This window comes from Piliocolobus tephrosceles, chromosome 12 (assembly GCF_002776525.5).
Source record: "Piliocolobus tephrosceles isolate RC106 chromosome 12, ASM277652v3, whole genome shotgun sequence".
Taxonomy (NCBI): domain Eukaryota; kingdom Metazoa; phylum Chordata; class Mammalia; order Primates; family Cercopithecidae; genus Piliocolobus; species Piliocolobus tephrosceles.
Genome location: NC_045445.1, coordinates 20,483,524 through 20,510,726, shown reverse-complemented (window position 1 = coordinate 20,510,726; position 27,203 = coordinate 20,483,524). Strand labels below are relative to the sequence as shown.

General features: G+C 39.6%; 1 protein-coding gene across 5 annotated transcripts in view; it reads right to left on the bottom strand.

The window, feature by feature from the left end:
• GPC3 (glypican 3) overlaps positions 1-27,203 on the bottom strand; it is a 456,912-nt gene that overhangs the window by 416,056 nt on the left and 13,653 nt on the right. For 2 of the 5 annotated variants that reach the window (XM_023198824.3, XM_023198825.2), the window contains exon 2: positions 7,541-7,702. The exons of 2 other annotated variants lie outside the window; for them this stretch is intronic. In XM_023198824.3, coding sequence (XP_023054592.1) covers positions 7,541-7,702 — 162 coding nt within the window. The remainder of the gene's footprint in view (positions 1-7,540; positions 7,703-27,203) is intronic. One more of the 5 variants, XM_023198826.2, reaches the window with a different exon arrangement.

Below are 27,203 nucleotides of genomic sequence, written 5' to 3'. Positions count from 1 at the left end.
CCAACTCCCTCCTCCATTCTTCTCCTTGATCAACAGCATGTCTATCTGGAGAATTCATACAGCCAGTCTCCTCCAAGAACCTCTACCCTCTGGTTGGAGTTAATCTCTTCCAACCCCACACTACCATCTTTATGTGAATTTTCATACAAAAATTAGCCAGGCATGATGGCAGGCGCCTGTACTCCCAGCTACTCAGGAGGCTGAAGCAGGAGAATCGCTTGAACCCAGGAGGCGGAGGTTGCAGTGAGCTGAGATCAGGCCATTGTACTCCAGAGTGGGTGACAGAGCGAGACTCCGTCTCAAAAAAAAAAAAAAAAGAAAAAAAAAGTTACTTTTCTGTTAAACAACGAAACTTCAGCTATACGGACCCTGCACTTGTACAACCTGTCACAGAAGAGCCATGAGCATTTTGCATTTTTTATTCTGTCTTCTTTTTCTTAAAGAAGGTCCCCCAATTATATAAGTTTTGAGCACTACAAAACCTGGATCCACCTGTACTCCCCTTAGAAAACTGCTAAGGTTTTTTCTTACATTTCTCTTAGGATGTCTTGTACCCAAGTTATTTGTATACAAATGTCTGGGTTTCTGAATTTTGATCTACTTGAAGACAGGCATGAGGTAGTTTTTCTCTTTGAATCCCCCACAGTACCTGCCTTTAGACATGCTCAGCCAATGTTTTTTTAATTAAATACAATAGAGTTCCCTTGCAAGGAGGACAGCTAGAATTGAGGAGACTGCTTATGACCATGAGATAAAATACACAGAGGCTGTATAACACATACAGCACTGTTTTAAGGGCACAGGCTATGGAGCTGTACTTCCTGCGTTCAGTTCTTGTCTCTGCCATCTACTGGGTACTACTTTAAACAAGTCACCTAATCTCTTTAAGCCTCCATTTTGTCAGTGATAAAATGAGACTAATGAAAGTACCCACCTCTTAGGGTTGTTGTGAGGTTTAAATGAGATAAGTAAAACACTTGAGAACAGAAAACTTCTCATTCATCTCTCTCCAATACAGTTCATGTTCAGAAAGGAGGTTTCTAATCCTCACCCAAGCCCTCAGCTTTCTTCTCTCCATACCAGCCTGCCTACCCCCAACCAGACTCATTTAAACCCTGTCAAAATGCCCCCTAGAGCCTGCATTCTTAATCATTACACTCCATTGCTGAACTGGGAAGCAAGGGAGGCTAAAGGCATGAAACCCAGGTATACATTTGCTAGTAGTCTAGATGTTAGCTGATGGAGCCTGGAACTGAAATCAGAGAGGAACTAAAATCAAAAGGCATCTGCATATGATAAATGAGATAACTGAGACCCATAGGGGGTCTCAGTTGGAATGTAGGAAAATGACGTGGGAAGGATGCAGGAAGAAATGAGACCTGGTGACTGAAAAGTACAATGAACGAAAAGGAGCAATACAGGTGCCTCAGCCCCTGGAAGCATCTCAGTCAGTAGAAGGAAAGGGGCTTTTAATTTCTATGTTACCACTTCCAGCTTAGAGGAAAATTGTTTCTACCTCCACTCTACTGACAAGAGAATTCAAATCTCTCAAACATATGCTTCATTACTCCAATATCAGGTACTTCAACTCAGTGAGACAGAAAGAGGAGGAGGAACATATGTTTTCAGAAAGCAAACAAATCCCACTTCGGGGGCTGGTGGGGAGGTAGAGAGTAAGCACTCTAGGCAAAAGTGGTGTTTTTCCTGGAAGCTTCTAGAGGGCAGGGACAATGTCCTTTAATGTGCTTTGTTGAGCCCGCTAGTGAGAAAGGTGGGCAGTGATGATGACAGCAAGAGGAGGTGAGTTCAGAGCCCTGTTAAATCAAGGGCATGAGTTCAGGACCTTGTTCAATCAAGGGCGATGGGCTGGGGTAAAAGAGTTCATCTGCATAATCTCCTCACCTCATGGTTGGCCCCAGAATGGTCTCCGGCTGCACATTGAGTCGTTTTTCTAAGCTCTTTTCATTAAACAGTTTTCAGCCTAATGACTGACTTCTAAATCAATAGAGGGCCTAGGAAAGGTTTACAACTCCCCCAGCCTCTGGCTCTACTAAAGCCACAGACTTTTGAGACCGAATTGAATCCAAAAGTTTTTACTTTAAAACTGAAATGGCTTTAAACACTCAGTTTCCAGTTGGTTTTCCAATAACCCTAATAATTAAAGAATTGCATTTTTAAAAACTTTGTAACCAAAATATGCCTTTGAGTTGGTGCCATAAAAGTCCACTAATTAAAGCCAGCATCTTCTGGGCTCTGATGAGAAATTCACCCTTTTATAATGGGATTACTAGAGCTTTGCTGTACAGATGAGTGGTTGATTAATAATTTACATTTTTGAGGATATATAACTTCACTCATGGCCATGATTTGAGTTCCTAAAATTATTCTATTTAGTTTAATGCTATTATATTTAGCTCCGGCAAATGAATTAAGTTTTGATTAGACATCAATGTAATTATTCTCTCCCATACATTATTTTTAACCAAGAAAGGGTTGTGACAGACTGGCGGGCAGTTAGAGTTGGGGATGCAATGGGGCTCAGCCTGCACAGAGCTGGAGTGTGGGCAGAACTGTCAGGCTAGTCAGGGGGAAAGAATTGTGAAATGGAGAAAAATGGCTCAGTACTCACTTAAAATCCCCACTACATAATAAAAACTAAATTAGCAAATGATTGAATCTCAAAAACATGTTTATCAACATTCAAGCAATTATTGAGTCACATATTAACTGTGAAGGAAAAAAGCTTTGCTTGAATAATGTCCCTAAACAGTTATTTCAAGCAGAAATGACTGGAGAAATTGCTATGAGCTGACAGAAAAGGGTATTCTAACCAAGGTCAATTTTATTTAGGGGGAGTGGGAGAGACAGCAATCTGACAGAAGAGTCTAAAAACTGCCAAGAGCTGATGGGAACAGAAAATAAGGGAGAGAAACAACAGAAGAAGCACAGAAACATTGCCCTCCCCCCATTCAGAGATGTCTTTTTCATCTCCACAGAAAGCAGGTAAAAGAAGGCAAGCTTGCCAATACTGAGTGAGGATCAACTGAAGATCTCCAGACTTATACCAACCTTTTCCTCCTCTCTGCCATAACAGTGTGGACCAAAAAATGCAATTAAAATATGGCCTGAACCGACAAACCCTTCCTGATCTAGCCACTTATTCGTATATGAAATACACCAGATTCTAGCCAGAAGAGAAGCTTCAGGAAGCTGAAAAAAGGATTACTCCTGGCAGTACTGACACTTCAAACAGTACAGCTTCACATCCAAGAGTGCATAAAATAAACCCCTTTCTCAAAGAGTGTTTTGCCTAAGTACTCTTTTGTCTGTACACTGGAGCTGTTTGCATATATATCATCTATAAGTGGCAAAAGTTGTGGAAGTAAATCATGAACTCCAGCCTTGTCGAGGTTAATGTCTGTAATGATAATGCATCATTTATTTGGCACCACCTGGGGTGAAGCGGTCCACATAAATGAGCTGTCTAGATAATGCATGCATATAGTGTTTTACAGTTTTCAAGATACTTTTACATTATTTCTACTTTACAAAAGTAAGCAGGACTGCAATTTTTATGTCCATTTTGCAGATAAGAAAACTGAGGCTATTGGAATCTAAATAACTGCCCCAAATCATAAAGCTCATAAATGCAGATCTAGAATTTGAACTTAGATTTTCTGATTCCAAGTCCAGTGTTTCTTTCACTGATCTTAAGCACTGAAGAAATTCATTTTAGCCATTTAAAATGGAAATATTAAGAAAAGGACAGTGAATGTAAGTTGAACTTTCCTTATTTACTTGTAACCACATTGTGAACATTGGACCTAATGTAATACAAGAGCCACTGTGGCCTGTAGGAGTATGGTCCTCTATTAAATGTCCCCAAGTGCCACATTTAGTGAGTTCTTGGATCCCCCCCTAGAAAGGCAGAAAATCAAGTGTGTGAAGACTACACATAAACATGGAACAGTAGTAGGCTCTAAGCAAGGACCCAAAAACCTTTCAGATGAGGTGATTTCCCGCTTAACTACTATTTTTCCTTTCTGATGAAGAGAGTTCAAGTTGTGGGATAGGCAACTTCCAAAAAAAGCAAGGTATTGCCTCGTATAAAAGAGTCCATTATCACTCAAAGTCAGTGGTACCTTGGGGAAGACTAGAATTATCCAACGTCTGGAAAAGACCTGGATGTACCCCAAATACTTCTTGATAGTACAAGGCTGAAAATCATAATAAAATTCTACAAAGAAAATCGAACTCAAGGTTGGAAGGTATAGAGGTAGTAGTGAGATGATGAAAAATTCAGAATTCTATTCCATTTTTCTTCACAAGAACCACAAATTCAACTTCTCAATTTTGTTTTACCTCAAGTACATTCAGAACAAGCAAAGCCATGTCATATGATAGCTCAGAAGAAGCTGTGGCATCAATGAGTTTCCTCATCTGTAAAATGGAGATAATTACAGTACAGACCTCGTAGGGCTATTGGTAAAATTAAATGAGATAATTATGTAAAAGTAAGCATCATATAGTAGGCACTTAATAAATCTTCACTATTATTATCATCATAATTATTATAAGGTAGAGGAGAAGAAAAAGAAAAAGAGAAAGGAAAATCTACTTTCAGTGGAGTTTTTCAGATAGAATTAATTAAGCAGAAACAAAAAGTGATTGTGCTGCCTCATTTTACTAAGCACATCTAAGTAAATTAAATTTAGGAAACGAGGCAATGCAAAGATTGAAAATAAAGAACAACTTTTTTAAATGCTTCAATCATTATCAAAACAACATTAGCAATAGAGCACTCCAACCACTGTAGCAAAGGGCCCCAGGCACATTTATAAGGGCAAAGGCTTCCTGCAAATGAAGACATAAAATCCAAATCGAGGCAGTAAGGATTGCTCGTGGAACTGTGCACATATTTGCAGAAAGCACTCCCTGCTTAAATACCCTCAATGTGGACTAGTGAAGGAATACTAAAGAGATTGTGGATCTAGGCCAAGATCAAGATGAGCTTTCTTCAACTCCGTGTGATGAAGAAAATAGCTAGCAAAAGCTGTCATATCAAATTTCATATGAGTGAAGTACTGGGATGGTTTTCTCACTAATTTGGTCTACCAGAATATTGGGTAGGGGATGTATTTTAGGGGAAAAACAATTGTGTCTCCTAATTTCAATTTATTGGAATAATAAACAGTCATAAGAAAGAAAAAAGTGGATGCTCTCTTTTTCTTAGCAATTAATAATACATTATCTTGTAGTGGTCCCCAGTTTGAAGTCCTGTCTCTCCAAATGTTTGTTACAAAAGGATTTAGGGGCAATGTCTTCTGCAACACTGTACAAGTGCCTTGAGGTCTGGGATCATGGTTTATTTATCTTTGTGAGGTTTATTTTTTCTAAAAGTGAGGCAGGAAAAGAATGAGAAGAGGGAGTGAAACAAGAAAAAGAATGAGTACAGATGGTGACAAGGTAAAGGGCACTAGCAATAATGAGCTCAGACATCATTTCATTGTCTCCAAGTTCCTTTGCTAGGGTTGTTCTTCTGTCTATCCCCACAATTCAAGAAAGTGTATATGTGTGTGTATGTGTGTGTAAGTGAAAGAGAGACAGAGAGAAAGGGAGAGAGAGATACAATTAGTAGATGCTGCCCCATTTTCTACCCTCTGTTCTCAGGACTAGTATTCAGCCTCCAAGCTACAGCAGGCTTATCTGGAAGCTAATCCAACCAAAATCTTGTCAGAACTTCTTTTCTCTCCTAGTCTCACATTTTTGCAGATCTAGAAAACACAGTATGCAAAGTGCAGAACTGGACAGAGGTGTAAATACTGACAGCCCGGGCCCTCAGATAGATAACCATGTCAGCTACTATGCATGTTAAAATACCAGTATGATCACTCTACCACTCCGCTCCAATCAGACAAGGATTATAAGGTAACATCTGTGAGCTTGGATATTCTGGGAATTAAACAAAACACTAGTACTCTGTTCTAAAAAGGGACCTTGATGCCCCAAAGAGTAAGACTCAACTCTCTGCTTCAACCCAATTCTCATGTCACATCATTTCTTCTCACCCCACTTTCATCTAACAGATCAACTCCAAAACCAATCTAAGAAGTTCATGAATGCTACATGTATTTTTAAAATCTGCCTAGATTATTCATTCTATCACCAAAATTGTTAGTCTCAACAAACTCTTCACAAGAGTCTGACTGCATAAATAGGTTAACAAATACTTCAAGCTTATATGTTATACTTCATATAATCAACCTAACATCTCCTGAGGCTTTGACCCAAGAAACTGTTGTGAATGTAGGCTTTATTCACTAATCTAAACAATTTTCTTAGCTAATTCTAAAGATTTCATTCTAATACAAAAATAAGCTATAATCAACCCACCTTACAATTCAAAGAGGTTAATTCTTGTAACAGTGTCATAAATCTCAAGCTTTGCTATGTCAAGCAGTCAGAGTGTTATTTTTCTATCTGACCTCGATACTCTCTTGGTGAGGCAAAAAAAAGGTGGCTGATTCCCTCTGCTTGAAGAAGGATAGACGAAAGCTCGATAATTAATTAATTACTAATTAATTGTGGATATCCATAATTAATTTTCCCAGTCACAGGAGACAGCCTATGGGGATAGTTAGAAGAATAGACTCTAAGAGCCATGCCACTTGGGTTCAAATCCTGCCTTTGCCATTTATTTATTAATTTTGGGGCCTTGAGCAAGTTACTTAATCATTCTGTGCCTTAGATTTCCATCGACAAAACAAGGATACTAATATGTACTCATAATTATATTGTGAGGATTAAAAGAATTAATACATGCAAACCACTTAAAAGAGTACCTAATACACGGTGCCATATAAGTGTTTGCTATTATCACCACCACCACCACCTCCATCATCATCATCTTCCTAGCTGGGTGTTAGAATTGAGGGAGGTACTCCCCATCCTGCTATGATAGTCCTACAAGTTAGCAAGGAGAAGTGTCATTTCCTACCCATTCTGGCAATGCCACAACAGCTTCTTTCGCAATCATTCACAGGCATGGTAAGAAGTGAGAATCACAAAGAGAGGAGAGGTCACCACTCACACAAATGGGAAAATGCTGGGCCAATAAGCCAGTGTCTGCCTCTTAAATGGAAATGGTCCTAGTGGTCAGAAGGAGTTCACATGTGTCCCACAAGCATCTGACTCATTCCTGGAGAAAACCAGGCTCAGTATTTAAGGAAACTTTTTGTTTTTGAATCCAGCTGAGATAAAATATTATTTATTCTTTCTGTAGAGATTTATAACCTTTATATACAGATAAATAGAATGTCCTTGAACAATGATTTTTTGACAATACTCACTTTTCCAAAGATTGAAATGAAGCTTCTCTGAAAATGTGATTTTTTAAACCAGAATTTCTCACTGGGAGGTTTTTAATATCAAGCATTAATGCTGGAATGGTAATTTATAAATTATACTTAGCATTTGAAAGCCCAGTGCCCAAATAATGATGCCATTGAGCAGCACATCTAAAATAATCCCCAGAACTCACCTTGGAAAACTGCAGCATTCTGAATAATTAAGAACTTGAGCTCCATACTTGCAGACTGAAGCAGCTGTTCCATGTTCAATCGTGCTGTTAGTTGGTATTTTTCTTCCATCTTTCTTGAGCAGCATGTTGGGCCCTTAGGGAGACATACTTGCAAATCTGATCCTGAAACAAACAAGGTTTTCATGTTTCAGTAAGCAGGATCTCTCTCACACCCACACCCAACACCAGCCCCCCCACCACACACACTCTCACACATGGCAAACAGGGCAAATAATGCATTTCTTTTGAGATACAGTAAAATTTTGATTATTCAAAATTGTGTTTCATCTTAACTAATCCCTGCTTTCTCCCAATTGTCCTTATGGCTGACTCTTTTTGAATAACCATCAGAATTAATTGCCTAGGTTTGACTCATAAATTCTGCATAAACTAATTTATAGCACCAAAATCACATCATTGAACACCGATATTTAATTTGTCTTTTAAAAGATCAATCTTCACTCCTATAATTTATTTTTCCTGATTATAATATATGAATGAGAAGACAACCAAGAAACAATTTTCAAACTTCCAGTTATGATTTCCAAATGAAATGTATATCTGGCCAACCCAATACTGCTTTTCAGGATAAATGATCAAAACATCAATATCATATCAAAGTTGTGTTGTTGCTGTGTTAACTAAAGGTCTGAAGTAAGATACAGGTATTCAACAAATATTTATTAGGTGACTACTATATGCCAAGCACTGTGGTTGTAACAGTATACAAAGCAAAGTCCCTGCCCTCATGGAACTTACATTCTGGGAGACAGCAAACAAACAAAAATAGAAACATAATGTCAAAAGGTGATAAATACTATAGAGAAAGTAAAACAAAGTAAGGAACTGTGGTATATCTATAAAATGGAATTCTATTTAGCCATAAAAAGGAATGAACCATTAATGCATACTACTGTAGGGACAAAACTCAAAAACAATATGCTATGTGAAAGAAGCCAGAACAAGAAGAAGCACACACTCTACAGTTCCATTTATACAAAAGTCTAAAAAATGGAAACTAATCTAGAGTGACAGAAGGTAGTTCATTGGTTGTTAAGGGGGGATGGTGGGCAGGAGGGGTAGGAGAAAAGGTTTATAAAGAGTAGTGGGGAAACTCCAGGGAGTGATGGATATGTTCATTATTTTGATTGTGGTAATGGTTTCACAGGTGTATATGCATGTCAAAATTATCAACTTGTACCCTTAAAATATGTATGGCTTATTATATATCAATTATGCCTCAATAAAGGTGTCAATTGTTTTATTTATTTATTTTTATTTTTTATTTTTCTTGAGATGGAGTCTCACTCTTGTTGCCCAGGCTGGAGTGCAGTGGCACAATCTCAGCTCACTGCAACCTCTGCCTCCTGGGTTCAAGCAATTCTCCTGGCTTGTTTTTAATTTTTAAAAAGTAAAGTAAGGGCAACACAGAATGTGATGATTACGGAGACTATTCTGTTTTGTATATGGTAGTCAGGGAAGGCTTCTTCCATAAGGTAACGTTTGAGGAGAGATGAGGGAAGTGAGTGTGAATCCCATGATTTTATATCCTCCACCAATACTAGCAAATATTAGGGCTCAGTGAATATTAAGACCAAACTCCTTCCTCTCTTCAACTCCTGTCTTATTCAAACTCTTTCTTTCTTTCTTTGAGATGGAGTTTCGCTCTTGTCCAGGCTGGAGTGCAGTGGTGCTATCTCTGCTCACTGCAACCTCCACCTCCCGGGTTCAAGCAATTCTCCTGCCTCAGCCTCCTGAGTAGCTGGGATTACAGGTGTCTGCCACCACGCACGGCTAATTTTTTGTACTTTTGTAGAGATGGGGTTTCACCATGTTGGGCAGGCTGGTCTCAAACTCCTGCCCTCAGGTGATCCACCCACCTCGGCCTCCCAAGTGCTGGGATTACAGGCATGAGCCACTGCCAAACTCTTTCTCCAATTAGCATTTGTTGATCTCCTTCTGTGGTGGCTGTGAATATGAGCATCTCAGATCTTCTACTGTGGGGAATGTAATTGACTAATGGTCCCAGCTGCTGCCCTTCGAATTCACCACCACATTGTGCCTAAGCCACATTCCCTGGGGGCTGCTCCCAGCCAATGACTGAGCATGGCAAAGATAATGAGCATGACAAAGTCATGTAACACAGGACTTTGCTCACAGGGAACTTTGACTTGAGGACTCCCCATTGACCCTGCCAAACTTTCTTAAACGGCACTGCAGTCTAAGATTCCTCCTACTCAAACTTCCTTTCTTTCCTCTCTCTTCCACAAGGGTCAGACCTGCACCATGGTCTGATGGCTTTTCTGGCCTCCTTCAGCTCCCTCCTCATTTTCCTTCATAAGTGTTTTACCCCGATAAGTCCCTTGCACATCTATTCCATATTGGATTAGATATGAATCCAACTGGCATCTGCTTCTCAGAGTACCCAATCTAACATACCTTCTATATGCCAGGCACTGTGCTACATGCTGGAGGTACAACTTTGAACAAGAGAAATTTAATCCCTTCTCTAAAGAAGCTCACTGTCTAAAGGGACTAGCAGAGATAAATAGCTAACGCATAGTAAATGAGTGCAATAAAGTAAACTAATAAGGTAGAATGAAAAAAAAATCTGTATATGGGATATAAGGATGACTCCCCTAAAGTTTTACAAGGTCCTCAGAAAAGCAAGTCTCAATAAATCTTACTGAAGTCATACTAGAAAACATATTCAGACACTTTAGACAGCTTTTCAATAACTGGAGGTTTTATTTTTTTAAAAAAGGAGGGGAGACTAGTTAGCCCTAAGTCACCAGAAAATTTATTTTTATTACAACATCTTATTTCCCTAGGAATTTCAGGTGATCATGTCCTTAATTTATGTGTCCAGATTTTCTTAATTTAGGAACAAAATTCATCAAGTTTTGCCTCACATGACATCACTGCTGCAGTCTAGGGTATTGACTCCAAGCTCTTCACTTCACCCTTCTCAAGGGATCTGCTGACAAAAGCAGTAAAGGAGATCACAGATAATACATATCACCAAACCAAACACAGCACTGTAATTTATAGTGCTAGATGGAAAGGTGATATTTAATGTCAAAATACAATTTGGGGTCTGGAGACACAGAGTTCAGATTTATCTCCTATAAATGTCAATCTCATATACAAGCCTTAGACTGATTTTCAATACGGTCTAAGCTTAAAACTTTATGATTATCTTCAGAAAAATTAAAGAAACAGCTAGTTCTAGCTCACTGTGTTCTTACTACATGAAGTTCAAAATGTAATGCTATTTTAGGAACAGGAACTGATACGGTTTACTGGACCAAGAAGGGAAAGAGTAGCTAATCTAAATTTAAACAATGCTGGTTGGGACAAATATGTAGACAAGAAAAATCCTATGTGGCAGGTACTTTCACATACAAAGTTCCTGTTCATCTAGCAGGGCTTTATTTACTTTCTTGGTAAACCAAATAGTACATGTTCAAAATATCATATTTAAATAAGTTCATAAAATTAATTGTTATAGAAAATATCCTTTGTGTTTCTAAATCTGCATTGACAATGACTTCCAGTTTTCAGGAATGGTTGAGTTTATTTGGCAGGGTAACTGTTAGTACTGGTCCTATTCCCACCAGTTCTAGGTCAAATAAAAGGGCTCAGCTCTTTTCTCAGTGAAGTGCTATGAGTGGTTCAGATCTTAGAAGGTAACAAATTGTTGCTTGATGTACCTACATGGGTCGGGGAATGAGTCTTTGAATTACCATGACACCAGTTTGGTTTGCCTTTGATATGATAATTCATATAGTAATTTAGAGCTTGCATATAGTATGTCTCTTCCCTGAGTTGGGCAAGTCTCATCATTTTATAAACTCCCACCACCTGAAGAATCAGTTAAGTCAAAAATCTTTAAAAGAATAAAACTTCAAATGAGAACTTTTGGGAAAACATGTCAGATGTCATGAAGAAAGGTATATGCTATATCCAAATATAAGTAGATATGTTGCAATATTTACCCTCCCTCCCAGTTATTACTGCTTGGTTAATCAGTGAACTGGTACAATTGATCTATGGGCTAAAACTCAGCCATATATTTAAGGAAATAAAACACCCATAAACTGATTAAGAATTCAGAATTTCCAAACCAGGAAGAAGGGAAATATATGCCAAAGGAAATGATATTTTGTATTAAGTAAATTTCTTTTATTTTTTTTTTTTTTTTTTTTTTTTGAGACGGAGTCTTGCTCTGTCGCCCAGGCTAGAAGGCTGGAGTGCAGTGGCCGGATCTCAGCTCACTGCAAGCTCCGCCTCCCAGGTTCACGCCATTCTCCTGCCTCAGCCTCCCGAGTAGCTGGGACTACAGACGCCCGCCACCTTGCCCGGCTAGTTTTTTGTATTTTTTAGTAGAGACGGGGTTTCACCATGTTAGCCAGGATGGTCTTGATCTTGTTACCTCATGATCCGCCCATCTCGGCCGCCCAAAGTGCTGGGATTACAGGCTTGAGCCACCGCGCCCGACCATATTAAGTAAATTTCATATAAATTTCAGTAAATTTCACAGCCCAGCTTTTAAGAAAAGCCCCATCATGATATGATTAAACTAAAGAGCTTCTGCACAGCAAAAGAAACTACCATCAGAGTGAACAGGCAACCTACAGAATGGGAGAAATTTTTTGCAATCTACTCATCTGACAAAGGGCTAATATCCAGAATCTACAAAGAACTCAAACAAATTTACAAGAAAAAAACAAACAACCCCATCAAAAAGTGGGCAAAGGATATGAACAGACATTTCTCAAAAGAAGACATTCATACAGCCAACAGACACATGAAAAAATGCTCATCATCACTCGCCATCAGAGAAATGCAAATCAAAACCACAATGAGATACCATCTCACACCAGTTAGAATGGCAATCATTAAAAAGTCAGGAAACAACAGGTGCTGGAGAGGATGTGGAGAAATAGGAACACTTTTACACTGTTGGTGGGATTGTAAACTAGTTCAACCATTATGGAAAACAGTATGGCGATTCCTCAAGGATCTAGATCTAGATGTACCATATGACCCAGCCATCCCACTACTGGGTATATACCCAAAGGATTATAAATCATGCTGCTATAAAGACACATGCACACGTATGTTTATTGCGGCACTATTCACAAGAGCAAAGACTTGGAATCAACCCAAATGTCCATCAGTGACAGACTGGATTAAGAAAATGTGGCACATATACACCATGGAATATTATGCAGCCATAAAAAAGGATGAGTTTGCGTCCTTTGTAGGGACATGGATGCAGCTGGAAACCATCATTCTTAGCAAACTATCACAAGAACAGAAAACCAAACATCGCATGTTCTCACTCATAGGTGGGAACTGAACAATGACATCACTTGTACTCGGGAAGGGGAACATCACACAATGGGGCCTATCATGGGTGGGGGAGGGGGGAGGGATTGCATTGGGAGTTATACCTGATATAAATGATGAATTGATGGATGCTGACGAGTTGATGGGTGCAGCACACCAACATGGCACAAGTATACATATGTAACAAACCTGCACGTTATGCACATGTACCCTAGAACTTAAAGTATAATAATAAAATAAAAAGAAAAAGAAAAAAAAAAAAAGAAAAGCCCCATCACAAGACAGCATGAGGAACAAAGAAGCCTAGGCGAGCTAGACATGCCTAAATGAAATGACAATAATGAAATATAACTATTTCAATGTATGGACATGTGCATGAAAGAAATAAAACAGAAAGAACACAGAAAGAAAGAAACAGAAAAAGAATTTAGAGGGAATCCTCATCAAATAAACAAAGAATTAGCCTGAGAACTGAATCCCAAATGAAATGAAAAAACGTAAAACCAAAAGCAGATGACTAAGGAGATAAGCCAAGCACTGGTATGTACTTGCATGAGTAAAAGCAGAAAGGTAAATTCAAGAAATAAGATGCCACCTACAAAAGACACACTAAATACAAAAGCACTCTTTAAATATACGAGGGACAAAGGAAAGTTAAAAGAAAATAACCTCTTTATTAGATATAAGGGACAAGTAATCGTGGAGCCCAGCTATCAAAGAGGGGTTCTCACTTTATTATTATTATTATTGTAAAAATGGAATTCAGCTGGGAAAAGGGAATAGAGGCAAGCAATATAGCCTGGGATGGAGATAAGGAGAAGACTTAGCAATTGACTGTTCAAATGAGCTAGAAAGGTTCAGCTCTTTAGGGCTTAATAACTTGCATTCCCAGATGCTAAAAAAATTAACTGAAGTCATTACATGGCTGCTAGTTCCCATTTACATTGAAGGATTAAAAAGTACCTTCATACTATAATCTCCTCTCCTAGACTTTAGTAAGTTCCTGAAGAGCAGAGAATGACTCCCATCTCCTTTGGGATACTCCTTCGCTCCCATTCAGCCCTGTGCACATAGTGTTGAATTAATGAGGGCTGCAGATTGAGAATACTAACAAAGAACTTTGTGTCTGTCTGTATCTAAGAAGAGGGAGTGGAGGCTGGGTGTGGTGGCTCACACCTGTAATCCCAGCACTTTGGGAGGCTGAAGTGGGAGGACCTCTTGAGCCCAGGAGTTTGAGACCAGCCTGGGCAACACAGTGAGACTCCATCTCTATAAAATATATAGTTTTTAAATGTAGCCAGGCACGGTAGTACATGCCTGTGGTCACAGCTATTCGGGAGGCTGAGGAGGGAGGATCACTTGAGCTCAGAGGTCGATGCTGTAGTGAGCCATGATGGCACCACTGCACTCCAGCCTGGGCAACAGAGTTAAGACCCAGTCTCAAAAAAAAAAAAAAAAAAAAAGATAAAAAAGAAAAAGAAGAAAAAATATCAAGTGGAGGCACCCGTACACTTAACTTCAATCTTGGAAAAATATTTTAAAATACCAAAAAAGTAAACTACCAATAGCCTGGCCGACATGGCAAAACCCCATCTCTATTAAAAAAAAAAAATTAGCCAGGCATGGTGGCATGCGCCTGTAATCCCAGCTACTCGGGAGGCTGAGGCACGAGAATTGCTTGAACCCAAGAGGTGGAGGTTGCAGTGAGCCAAGATTGGGCCACTGTACTCCAGCCTGGGAGACAGAGTGAGACTTCGTCTCAATAAAAAAAAAAAAAAAAAAAAATCCGAACATCTTGAAGATACAATAAAGAGATGTTTCGCTTGAATGAACTATGATATAATTTATTACTAATTATTTTAAGACAACTTCTCACACACATTGGGTCCAGCTTTGGGTCATATAAGTAAAAGGAGATATTTGAGCTATGGAAGCTTTTTCTCTGGGGGATTACTCCACTCCTAGAGGCTAACCACAGATGGTCCACAGAAGGCTCTCTCCTGAGGCATACCCTTGTGACAGGAGATCTTTTCAGGCCTGGCTACCTGTGGCTTGGCCTTCTTGACCAAGGCTCTTTCCTTTGGGCCTACTTCTTGCACTTTGTTGGCTCCATTTAAATATCTGACCTTTTAGACTGCTCCTGGTTTTCTTTAGCCACCTCCCCCAGGAGTGGGACTTCAGCTTCTCTTTGCCTTGAAGTCCTATGCTTACCACATTCACTTGTAGACCCCATTCCAGACTTAATCCCCGTCCATACTTGGAAGAGGAAAGCCAACGGTGTGTATGGGGCTGTTTAAATGTGTCAGTTTTATTGGATTTTATTCCAAGTTAGCATTAATGGCTCCGAGGTTAGCATCATCACAGGCACTAGTAGGCAGCAAATAACAAAACACTTATGACTCCTCAGGTCAAGTTGTTTACAATTTAATCCTAGCCCTATCACTTGCTAGCTGCACAAGCAAGGGTAGGTTATTCAACCTCTACCTGACTTTTTACCCTTATCTATAACATGGGATCATCAATAGTACTTAACCTTATAGAGTTATTACAAAAAGTGAGATTATGCATGTGAAGCTCTTAGTCTTTTTGATACAAAGTAAATATTCGATATGTATTAATTAAAAGTAAACCAAAGATAAATTCATGCTGAGAGACTAGACTTTCACACAAAATAGTAGCTAGAGAACAGTAAAAGTTGGTATATGGTTATGTGACAAAATATGTAGTATATGTTCTGAGATAGAAGAAATAGTCTACATTCTAATTAGGTTAGTGGTTACATGGGTGTACACATTTGTCAAAACTCATTGAACTCTTCACTTAAAATGAGTGCATGTTATTGTTTGTAAATTATATCTCAATAAAGTTGACTTTTAAAATATGTGTGATATAGATAACATTTGCTGGATAAGGGAATGCTTACCAGAGGCTCTAGGGGTCAAAGAAGACTTCCAGGAGAAGGTGAGGCTTGAGGTAGACCACAAAGAATGGAAAATATGTGGAAAGGCCAATGGGTGAAATGTGTTTGGAAACAGTGGAATAACGGGGCAAAGCTAACATAACGGGAGACAGGCTAGACCCTAGGGCATAATAGCTTATCAGGTAAGACAGACTCAAATTTGAAGGGCCTTGAATGCAGGCAGAGGCCTGTGGGCTTGACTCCTAGGCAGTAATGGACCACTGGAGGTTCTCAAGCAGAGACATAATATGATGAAGAGTGCTGTTTAGGAAGATTAGTCATACAGCTTGAAACTGGGAAATGGACTAAATAATCCCTCAAGGTCACTTCCAGGTTTCTGATTCTCTAATTATCTTTATTATGTTCTATATGTTGGTTATTTTACTAGACTGCAATTTTGGTTAATGACTACAAATTGTCAAAAATCACATTAAAGAACAGAAGAACTATTAATGTAGACCTTGATCCTTACACTTTTCTAAGAGCAGATAAAGCATATTCAAACAGCAACAGAAGAGAATGAATCGTCAGGGCTCAGTAACAATGAAAATTGAAATCTTTTCTATATACATATGATGATTTGACACATTTCATTGCCAAGGTCTGCTTTACGAATGGCAGATTATATTTTTTGCTAACAAAGGTACTTTGTGCTGAAAATAATAATGCAATGTTATCATTAAATTAATATTGAACAAAGGAATTAATGATATCCCAAACTGGTTGCTTCATGACTTGTAGGGAAAATAATAGATGCCTAATAAAATCATTCAAAGGATTAAGCACAGATTGCTCTACTAATGAACCAAAAAAAGCCATAACAGGCATTTTTTAAAGGGTATTTTTTTAAATGCAGGACAAGTCAATTTGCCATCCAAAAATATGAACTAATTTCCTTAGCATATAATAGTGACATGCTATTAGAATGACATCTTTTCCCCTAATTAATCATTATCTAAATCAAATCTTACACACGCTCATTTAATTTCTCACTAATCAGGATAGGAATACAGATGAAAGAAATGGCTGCATTAAAAACCGGTGGGGAAAGTGATGATTGCTGGTGAAAGAAATCATCTTAGGGAACCCAGCTGAAGGTTACCCTTCTGTTATTTAGCCTGAAAGAACATGACCTTGCAGAGGGTGCACCTGGGTATCAGGAGCTCAGACTTTAAATCAAAGATCGTGCCTGGGGCCACCATGGACTCTGCCTCTGTAAAAGGCAGGCCAAAATGTCGCTACCACACTGGAGTACTGGGAGTTTAAAGCAGCCCTGGAGATAAGGCATTCTCTAAGCCCGAGAATTAAAGAATGAATTACCTTTATCTCTACTGCCAACTGTCAATTAACTGCCTATCATTTCATGCCCAGTAAAGGTTGAATCCCCAGATCACTACACTCTCCCATAAAGAGGTTCTTTCTGGACCACATTCCCAACCAGTGGTCAACATGTGCTCTGAGAATACAAATTCACTGATTATATCCAGCTTGCCCAAGTGGTGAACAATTCATTCATCCAACATTTACTGAATGCCTACTTTGTGCCAAGGACTATGCCCAGCCCAAGGAATATAATAATGAACAGGATATGGTCCCTGCCCCAGAGTTCATGAATTGGTGTAGAAAATGGACTCAAATTAACTAGAAACCTTTCACTCATTCTGGATACCTCACTCACACCCTCATCTGCTATAGCCAAATGTCACCAAATGCTACTGATTTTGCTTTCTGAATGTCATCATTCCCCTCCTTTCCATTGCTGCCTCATCACCTCACCTTCTTTCACTTGGACAACTAACAACAGCCTCCAAACTGGCCTGCCTGCCTCTATACCCTCCTCCACCCAACTCCCAGAGAGATATTTCTAAAGTACATATCTGATTATGTCATTCTATTTCTTTTAAAACCTCCAAGAAAATGGAGTAAGGGCACAGGGGTGTGAAAGTGGGTGGCATCTTCAGGCACTGCCAAGGAACCTGGCAAGGCTAGAGGGAAAACTGAAGTGGTGGAGAGTGGCAGAAGCCAGATGACAAGGAGCTATGTGAACCCTGCTACAAGATGACTACTTGTTATCTTTGGATTGGATTCCCATGGGAAAAAATGTTTATGGAAGCAGAAGGAGATGAACTCCAAAAACTTTCTATCCATTGAATTCCCATGGAACTCTCCAGTCTTTATAAAGACACTTCTCACACTCTGTAAATTGCAACGAAGTTATATATGCATGCCTTATTTCCACTAGATTTAAGTTCCTTGAGGGAAGGACCCTTGACTGATTCATCTTTGAATCTCAAGGGGCCCATTGTAGTTTGGGCTTGATGTTCTCTCCTTTCACTTGGAGGTAATGCCAGAACTTCAAGAGAGTTCAGTTTAAAAGGAGCTGGGTCAGATTAATTGATGCTACTAGAGCAACTTTTAGAAAAGCGAAAGTATTCACACACATACACACACATCATTGATTATTTAGATGAGGGGAAACACCCTAATAAAAAGAAAACTGGGTTGGAGAACAATGCCAGCTATGCTGGAGTTGGGATGCAGAATCTTTTAGTTTAGAATTCTGCCAGAGGGACTAAGCTAAGGCAATTTTCCTGCCTCCCCTAGTCACTTCTTCACTAATTGTTATTCTACTCAGATAAGTAGCTGAGATCCTGTCTTTCAGGAGATGTATAATTTTATTTTTCAGATACAATCTTTAAACATGCAGACCTGAGGCATAGTTGAGAATTTCAACACCTTAGGCCCAATCTAAGTGCTAGGTCCCTCCCTGCCATGTATGAAATCACATCAGAGAGGATAGAGCTCTTCCCTATCAAAGCTAAAATGTTATTATCTGCTCTGCTACCAAATCAGCTGTGTGACTTAATCAAGTGTGTTCCCAAATCTGGGCCTGTTTTCCTCAAAGGGATTGGACTAGCAAGTCTAAGTTTCCCAACTGTAGGGTAATCAATATTCACTGAGCCCATTCTCAACCGGGTATTGGGCAGACACAAAAGAAGCAAAGCACTTGCTTTTGCCTTTTAGGAAGGTTTTGTCAATATCACTTGAATACACATGAATACGGATATGGGGCTAAGGCAAAGACCAACAAGATGGCCTTTATAGCACTGTATCCCGAGTAATAACCACATGTCCTTTTGTATATATGCCCCTGTATCTCCAGAGGCCAACCAATGGCAGATATCCTCCTGATGGATGACATGCAGCGGCAAAGGGAAAAACTCTGAAATCAGACCAGAATGTGAACCTCAACTTGGCCACCCACTTAGCCGTGTGATCTTAGGCAAGTTACTTAATCTCTGAGCCTCAGCTTCCTTACCTATGAAATGGAGACAATAACACCTACTCTCAAGGTGGTTGTGAGAATTAAACTCTTATTTAATGTTTTCCAAACACATGCCTCCATTTCCTGCTTCCCCGTTTTGCTCATGCTTTTCCTGTCTCTGGAGTGCTCTTTCCCTAGCTTCAGCTATTAAAATCTTCTCATCCGTAAGGTCTCTCTCAAGTGTCTTTCATGTTTTTTTCCCCCTCCCCTCCAAACGAACTCTTTGAGCTGCTATCTCTCAGAATTTTCAGTACACTTCATACTTCTCTAAAAATGTGTTTTGCAATCTAGGTTTTGTAGTCATTGGTGTACCTTTCTTATCCCTACTATTAAGTTGTAGGTTTCTGCGGGCAAGAGCTGTATTTTGGCCATCTCTGTATTCCCTGACATGGCATAGTGGTTCAGTACATAGTACACACTCAATAAATGGTTGTTAATGAACAAATATTAGTCAACAATGACAGCCTACTTCCTATACATAGTAATCTCCCTGTCTCTTGAGGCATTGAGGCATAATTTGGGTAGCAATATCATACACCACAGAATGGACTCCTACACTAGGTAGGAGGTTGAATCTGATGACCCCCAGGGTTCCTTTCTCTCTGTTTCCATGAAGGCCACACTCTAACTCACTAATCTCTTGACACACCACAGTTGTCACTGGTATGCTCTGATAATGCATCAGAAGAGAGATGCCCCACAGCCATAAATGTTAGAACTGGTCTTTTTGTCATAAGCAAGTGTGACAGCATTTCTTCAGAGAATATTTCATCTGTGAAAACTATATATTTACCACTTTACATGCAAGTTGTACCTAAAACTCAGTATTCCTGAATCTAAAAAGGAAGACTTTTGCTTCACAGATGTTTCTGACTTCTAAAATTCCTGTAGCTGATAGTTCAGCAAACCACAAAGACCAGGTGAAAAGCTGCAGTAGATTGCAAGTGCACCACCGCCTTGATCCTACAGATCCTGCAAAAAGGGTTTTCAGGTGCATAATAAGCAACAATTGCCTTCCCATGGCAAAAGTGCTTAGAAAAAAACATTATATTTTTTCAGAAAAAAAATCCAACAAGAATGATGAGGTAAGACCTAAAGCCCATGGTGAAATGGCTTAACCAAAGTAGTAACTCACCAATGATAACATATTTAGACATTAATAGGCAGAAACATTTAGGTCGGGTAGAGGGGGGAAAGAGAGTGTATTAGTTTCCTAGGGCTTCCATATCAAATTACCTCAAATTGGGTGACTTAAAACAACTGAAATTTATTCTCTCACAGCTCTGGTGGCCAGACGTTAAGTTGTCTTGTTTCAGACCTCTTCTGATCCAGGGACTTGGGTAAGAGTCATTGTTTCAGACCTCTTCTTCTGATCTTGTTCAGAACTCTTCTGTCTCAGAACTCTTCTGATCCAGTGACTTGGGTAAGTCATTTTATTTCCCAGGTCCTCAATTTAACCATTTAAAAAATGAGTTAACAGTAGTTGCCACCCACATCCCCCTCAGGAAGCACACTGACATTTTTGACACTTTACAACTAACTTTAAGATTTCTTCAAACAAGTTCCTCCTTACAGTAGAGAGTTCTGGTAAACTGGTATGATTCAGAAGGCCCCAGAAAGCTCTTCTCTATATGGTGGGTTGAATGGTGTCCACCCCACCCCCGCTCCCCCAATATATGTTCATGTCCTAATCCCTGGAACCTGTAAATGTGACCTTATTTGGAAAAAGCGGTCTTTGCATATGTAATTAAGGATTAGGCTAGAGATCTTCCTCCAGCACAGGACAGAAGGAGCAGGGGGGAGGGAGGCAACCCAGAACACCTGGATAGGACTGGGCTGGAGAGGTGTCAATCCTCCTGGATTATCTAGGTGGATCCTAAATCCAAAGACAAGTGCCCTTATAAGAGACACACATAGGAGAGACACAGAAGAGTAAAAGGCCATGTGAGGATGGAGGCAGAGATTGGAATGATACAACCAGAAACCAAAAAATGCCTGGAGCCACCAGAAGCTGGAAGAGGCGAGGAATTATTCTGAGAATCTGTGGAGAGAGCACAGCCCTGCTGACCCCTTGATTTTGGACTTCTGACCACGAGGGCTGTGAGAGAATAAATTTCAGTTCTTTTAAGCCACCCAATTTGAGGTAATTTGATATGGCAACCCTAGGAAACTAATATACTCTCTTTCTTCCTCTACCCAACCTAAATGTTTCTGCCTAATAATATCTAAATGTTTCATCATTGGTGAGTTACTACTTTGGTTAAGCCATTTCGTCAGGTTTTGTCTTCATGTATTATACTCTGTGAGTAATGCCCTCATACCTCAGGCTAAAGACTTTATTAGGAATCTTCCTCTAACACAGGACAGAAGGAGTGGGCGGGGGGGCGGGGGGAGGCGGAGAGGCAACCCAGAACACCTGGATAGTACTGGAGAGGTGTTAAAAAGGAGGGAAAGATCAAGAAAAAGATAAACGGACCAAAACCAAATTTTCTGTAAGGTCAGCTCTGAGTAAGTAATATTAACAGAGGCCGAATATTACTTTAACAGCCATAGTCCCATATAATAAGAAGGAAAAAGTCTTGCAGAAGCAAAAAATACTAATAATACTGTCTTCGTTGGCCCATATTCCAGAAAGTCTGTTAGAAGAATGCTCAGGCCAATCTAAAAGCCTCATTCTCACTGCTCAAAGGCATTTCTTTTGTTATGCTTACCAAATTAGGCATATTTTGAATACATGAGTAAAACTGCTTCAAGCTATTAGCAGTTGAATAATCACAAAGGGAGCTAGGCAATATTGAAAGATGAAGATCAGTCTGGGCCTCCAGCACAACTCCGAATTTGGTATGAGCTTCTCTTCACATTCCCCCTGTCCTGGTCTTCAGCATTCCTGGAGATGCTGTTTAATAAGCTCCCAGGCAAATCTTTCTGATGCCCAATTGCCCTTACTGTTAAGATGCTTCTCCTAGCTCTAATGGCTAACTTAAATTTCAGTTTCAAGCCATTGCACCTTGTAATTACATTCTCAGCCACTGTAAATAATCCGTGCCCTCTATTATATCTCTCCCCTTTCCCTATGATAGGAACCTGTGGAAAAAGGAGTCAGTTGCCTTGTTAGTACAACATACACACTGCACCTGAGCAAAATGCAACCAAAAGAAAATCACTCACTCTTGATCCCCGAGTGAGAAGCGCTGTTATTGATCTTTTCCTTTTTCCCATTCTTCAGCTTATCTGAGTGTCTACACTAACGTGCTCTAGTGCTGTGGCATTTATGCCATCTTGGGGAATAGCTGTGTAAATGCTACAGTAATTTTACACATCTTCAACATACTGTTGTGTTAGAACTTGAGTATCTGAAGGACTGGGAAGGACAGATTTTCCTCCTCCTCCTCCTACCCTCATGTAATGCGAATCAGAATCCTCACTAATTCGCCCTCCTTCTGCATGTTACTAAAGTCTAGACTTGGTGGCAACCCTTTCCTATGGAAGAGATTTAATGGAGGAGAAAGTGCACAGGAGGGGAGGTGACAAGCAAAGCACTGCAGAGCAACTATAAGAAACTTGGAGACACAAGAGTTCTTGGAAAGCTGACACTGGAAACTAGAGGATATTGTTTCAAAAACAACCACACGTACATTAGTGAATTCACTTTTCTCTGAACCAAATGTTTCCTAAAATTGAGGGAAATCTTAGGTTATGAATGTAACACATAAAAGACTTTTAAGTGATGCTCAATAATAACTTTTTTACTTCTTGCTTTCTTTAGGAGCTATGAAAAACACAAATTATCCAAACAGGTGATTTGGAGATTTCCCTTCCATTCCTATGGTTTTACTGAAAAACTCAAAAACGGGTAAGAGTAACTTCATTCTCCCATCAAATCGTGGGTGACCCAGATACAGAGATCTCCAGATCCCAGTGTGGGCTCAAAGAGGTAGCACCAGGAGGGCTCTAGATCAAGCTGAATGAACCAAGCCTGGATCCAGAGTCCCCTGTGGCTTGCCAGTCTTATATAACTTGTCTTCAGAAAATCACCAGCTCTTGAGAGGACAGCAGTTTGGTTCAGGAATATGCCTCATTTATTTTTTACTTTTTTTTTTTTTTTTTTGAGACAGGGTTTTACTCCCATTGCCCAGGTTGGAGTGCAATGGTGCAATCTTGGCTCACTGCAACCTCCACCTCTCAGGCTCAAGTGAGCCTCACCTCAGCCTCCCAAGTAACTGGGATTACAGGTGCACAGCACCCTGCCCAGCTAATTTTTTTTGTAGAGATGGGGGATTTTGCCATCTTTCCCAGGCTGGTCTTGAACTCCTGAGCTCAAGCCATCTGCCCACTTCAGCTTCCCAAAGTACTGGGTGGGGTGAACCACTGTGTCCAGCTTGCTTTTTACTTTTTTTTTTTTTTTTAAGGGAAAACTGAAAGGGAAATGGTGACACTATGAGGCCAATTGCCCCAAACTGTGCTGACTGTGCATGTCTTAAGAGTGCTGGGTTCAAGGTAGCTGATGCTACACTGGGTTGAAGCAATGATGGAAACAGGTTGATACAATCATTGAGACAATTCAATTCAAAGGATGACCTTCACCAAACAGGAAAAGAAATACCTGTAACCCCTGGCTGCTGGGCTGCCTTCGTGATGTAGCATTCCCACAGGTTCAAGCCACTGTACTAGTCTTCCCATTTCTTCCTCTTTCCCCCTCAACCAACGTGGGGACCACTCCATAGATGGCCGTCGTCTGTCTACATGTCTGCTTCTCCCACCAAGAGCAGGGAGAAGGGAGTATTTGAATTTGAATCCCTAGCATCTCACACATACTGGGTTTTCAAAACTGATTTAAGGAGTAATTCCTACAAATGCTGAACCCATCACAAGAGTAATCATTAGGAACATGGCTCTGGTACCAGACGAACTGGGCTTGATTAATTTCATAGCTATTTGACCTTGAACAAGTCATTAAACCGCTCTAAGCATCAGTTTCCTCATCTGTAAAATGGGGAAAATAATACTACTCACCTGGTAGTGCTGTTGTGAGGATTAAGTGGAATGTTGCCCATAAAGGGCTTAGCACAGCGCCTGGCTCAATAAATGTTAACGATTATTAGCACCGCCCCCACCACAGGTGCTCAATAAAAACTTGCTGAATTGAAGTCACACTAGTGGGAATGACTAGCAGATGTGAAGTCGACCTGGGTTTTTTTTTTTTTGGTTTTTTTTTGCTTTTTAGTTTTTCCCTCCTCACTGCACTCACTGCACCAGATGACCTCCGTGAATGTTTTTTTTTTTTTTTTTTTTTTTTTAAATAGAAAACGGATAGAATATGGGATACTTAGGCTGCACTTTTGCACTGATACCCATTTTTCATTCAGGGCAGAAAACCAAGTCTGGCAAAATCAGGCACATGATTTTCCAAGAAATATGACAAGGCTATTAAAAATCCTAAATTAAAGTTGTATAATGAGCATGAATCTGAATACATTTAAATGTCCTCTAGAGCCAGTAATTCCAGCAACATCCTAATATATTTTTAAGTGTGTTTCTGCAACTGTGAGGAGACCAACGCTCTAAAACAGCAGAATTTCTTCAGGAGTGGGGGTGGAGAGGCAACACACAATTGTCATGAAAATTAACCCCTGAAAATGCACAGGACTTTATTACCAAATGGATGTCTGAGGAGATTACTAGATTTTTAGGGTCTTTACTATAAAGAGAGCAACCTGCATGCCTGACATAATTAAGAAGAAGAGGCTCAATTATCTAGTAAACTGAAATTTCAAACCACCCTGCCTACCTAAATGAGAAAAGCTGCTTAGACTAAAGCGTCATTACTTCTATTTAGACGAGCCTTAGCAAAGACATACAAGGAGCTAAAGAATGGGACCCCACATTCTTCCCTAAGCCACAACAATGCCTGTTTATGTAAATAGGATTTTCAATAACACAACGGAATCTGAAAAAAATGTTTTCATTATTGTCTCTGAAAACATGCAAATGCAGAAGATGAAAGTCAAGGGGCTTTCACTATGATGGGCACTGAATACCCTAAAATATTTATTCTACGTGAATCTGAGCCTGGATTCCAAGTGGATCTAAGAAACAGGCAACAGGATTTCTCCTTTAAAAAAACATCTGAGTGCAATATGAGGAGGCACAAAGGTTTCTCTGACTCCATGGCAAGTTGAATGCATATGCAAAAAAAATCCTCAGTTTAAAAAGAAATAAAAATAGTAGTAGATATCTATTTACCTTAATTTGGCAGCCCCTTCCAAAATCTGGGCCAAAATATAAATATCCTCACCTCCATCATCATCACTAGATGACAATCAAACACTCCTACACGACCATAACAACCTCCAGGCACAAACTAAAAGCTCATTAAAGAGTATATGAAGGCTATTTATGGAAGAACTAAACAAAGAAGGAAAGAACTATTAACAAAATTAATTAGACGATTCATACTTTTGACAACTATTACTATTTGTTTGAACTCAAGCGTCTAACTCCTTTACTGACAGGTATCGATGACTATAGCGATACCACATATCTAGAGTTTTAAACTGACCTTGTAGCTTTTTGGTTCAAGAACTCAGGTTTTGACCTGTACTCCGTATATCAGCCTTCCTGTTGCTGTTTAGGCAGCTGATAAGAGACAGAAATCCTTCTTGCTCATTAGGCCACTAGCTGCTGTTAAGCAAAGGGCTGGGGAGGGGCGTGCTCAGTGGCCCAAAGGAATGTGCCGGGCTCCACATATAAAGCCAGCTCCGATTTGGGGTTAAGAATTTAACCTTAAAAGGCTGACAAGTCATAAATTTGCTTGAGGTTCATATATATGTGTGACTTTCACAGTTTATATTTCCTAGCCAGGACCCAAAGTCAAAACATGCCCCCTGATTAATGAATGGTACTAATTGTTATTCCTGACTCGAGAACATTAGTCTTTATCCATAATATTTTCTTAAAAAACACACAATCTCATACCTAAAACTCTCTGGCTTAAGGGAGTTTGGATAACCAGTTAGAAAAAAAAAAATAGGAAGAAGAACCTAATGTTATCTGTTACTTGGTGCTACTATTTTGGTAGTCAAGATTGACTCAAAGATTTTCATTTAATTGTGTCCATCAAGCAAAGTGCAAAGGAATGTCCTCCAAATCTAAACATCTGAGATAAAGCAACCATCTGCGACTCTATGCAAAAAAATGAGCTGGGGTTGGGGGGTGTGGAAAGGTCGGGGGCAGGGCTAAAATGTCTTCAAGCACATTTTGTCTAACTTATCTTGTTAAATATTTATACATAAGTGCATAACCTAACAACCTTGGCCAAGCTTGGAAGAGATAATAGATACAGGACAAACAACAGAGCCCCGTAAGTATAAAGACAAAGAGAAAAAATACCAAGGAATAGTCCAATTGGAATACAATCTCTAACCTGCAGTCAAAATTGAAACTGGAACAATAAAACCCCACAAGCAAAACAATGTCCCTGAAGTGTGATCACTTCATCAGGGAAAAGCAGGTTATAATTTGGTTAGCTTACAAGGTAGGTGTCAGTTCTAACCCACACTAGCGCTGTTTCAAAGGGGCTCCCTTATCTTTAGAAAAAAGGAAAGCATTCAATGTAAGAAAAGATATTTCTAAGAACAAAGATGCAATTTTCATGTATTTAGAGTTATGACAAGGTGAGAGAGAATGTAAACTACATAGCAATGATCTGAGGTACACAAGTCAGGTCATCTAGCCTTATTCTATCTGTACAGAAAGCTTTTTAAATACTCAGTTCTTAGAAAATAGAATGTAAATTCATTGGTGTATATTTTAGAGCTCTTCATTTTCAAACTAAAGAATGGAATTTTACAATATCCCAAGATAAGTAAACCAGGTACCCAAACAAAATGCGTGGGCAGAAATGGAAAGCCTGTTTTCTCTCCAGTGAGGACAGACAGAAGCCGAGGAGGCAGAGGAAAATGGAGGAAGAGAGAGGAGAGATGGAA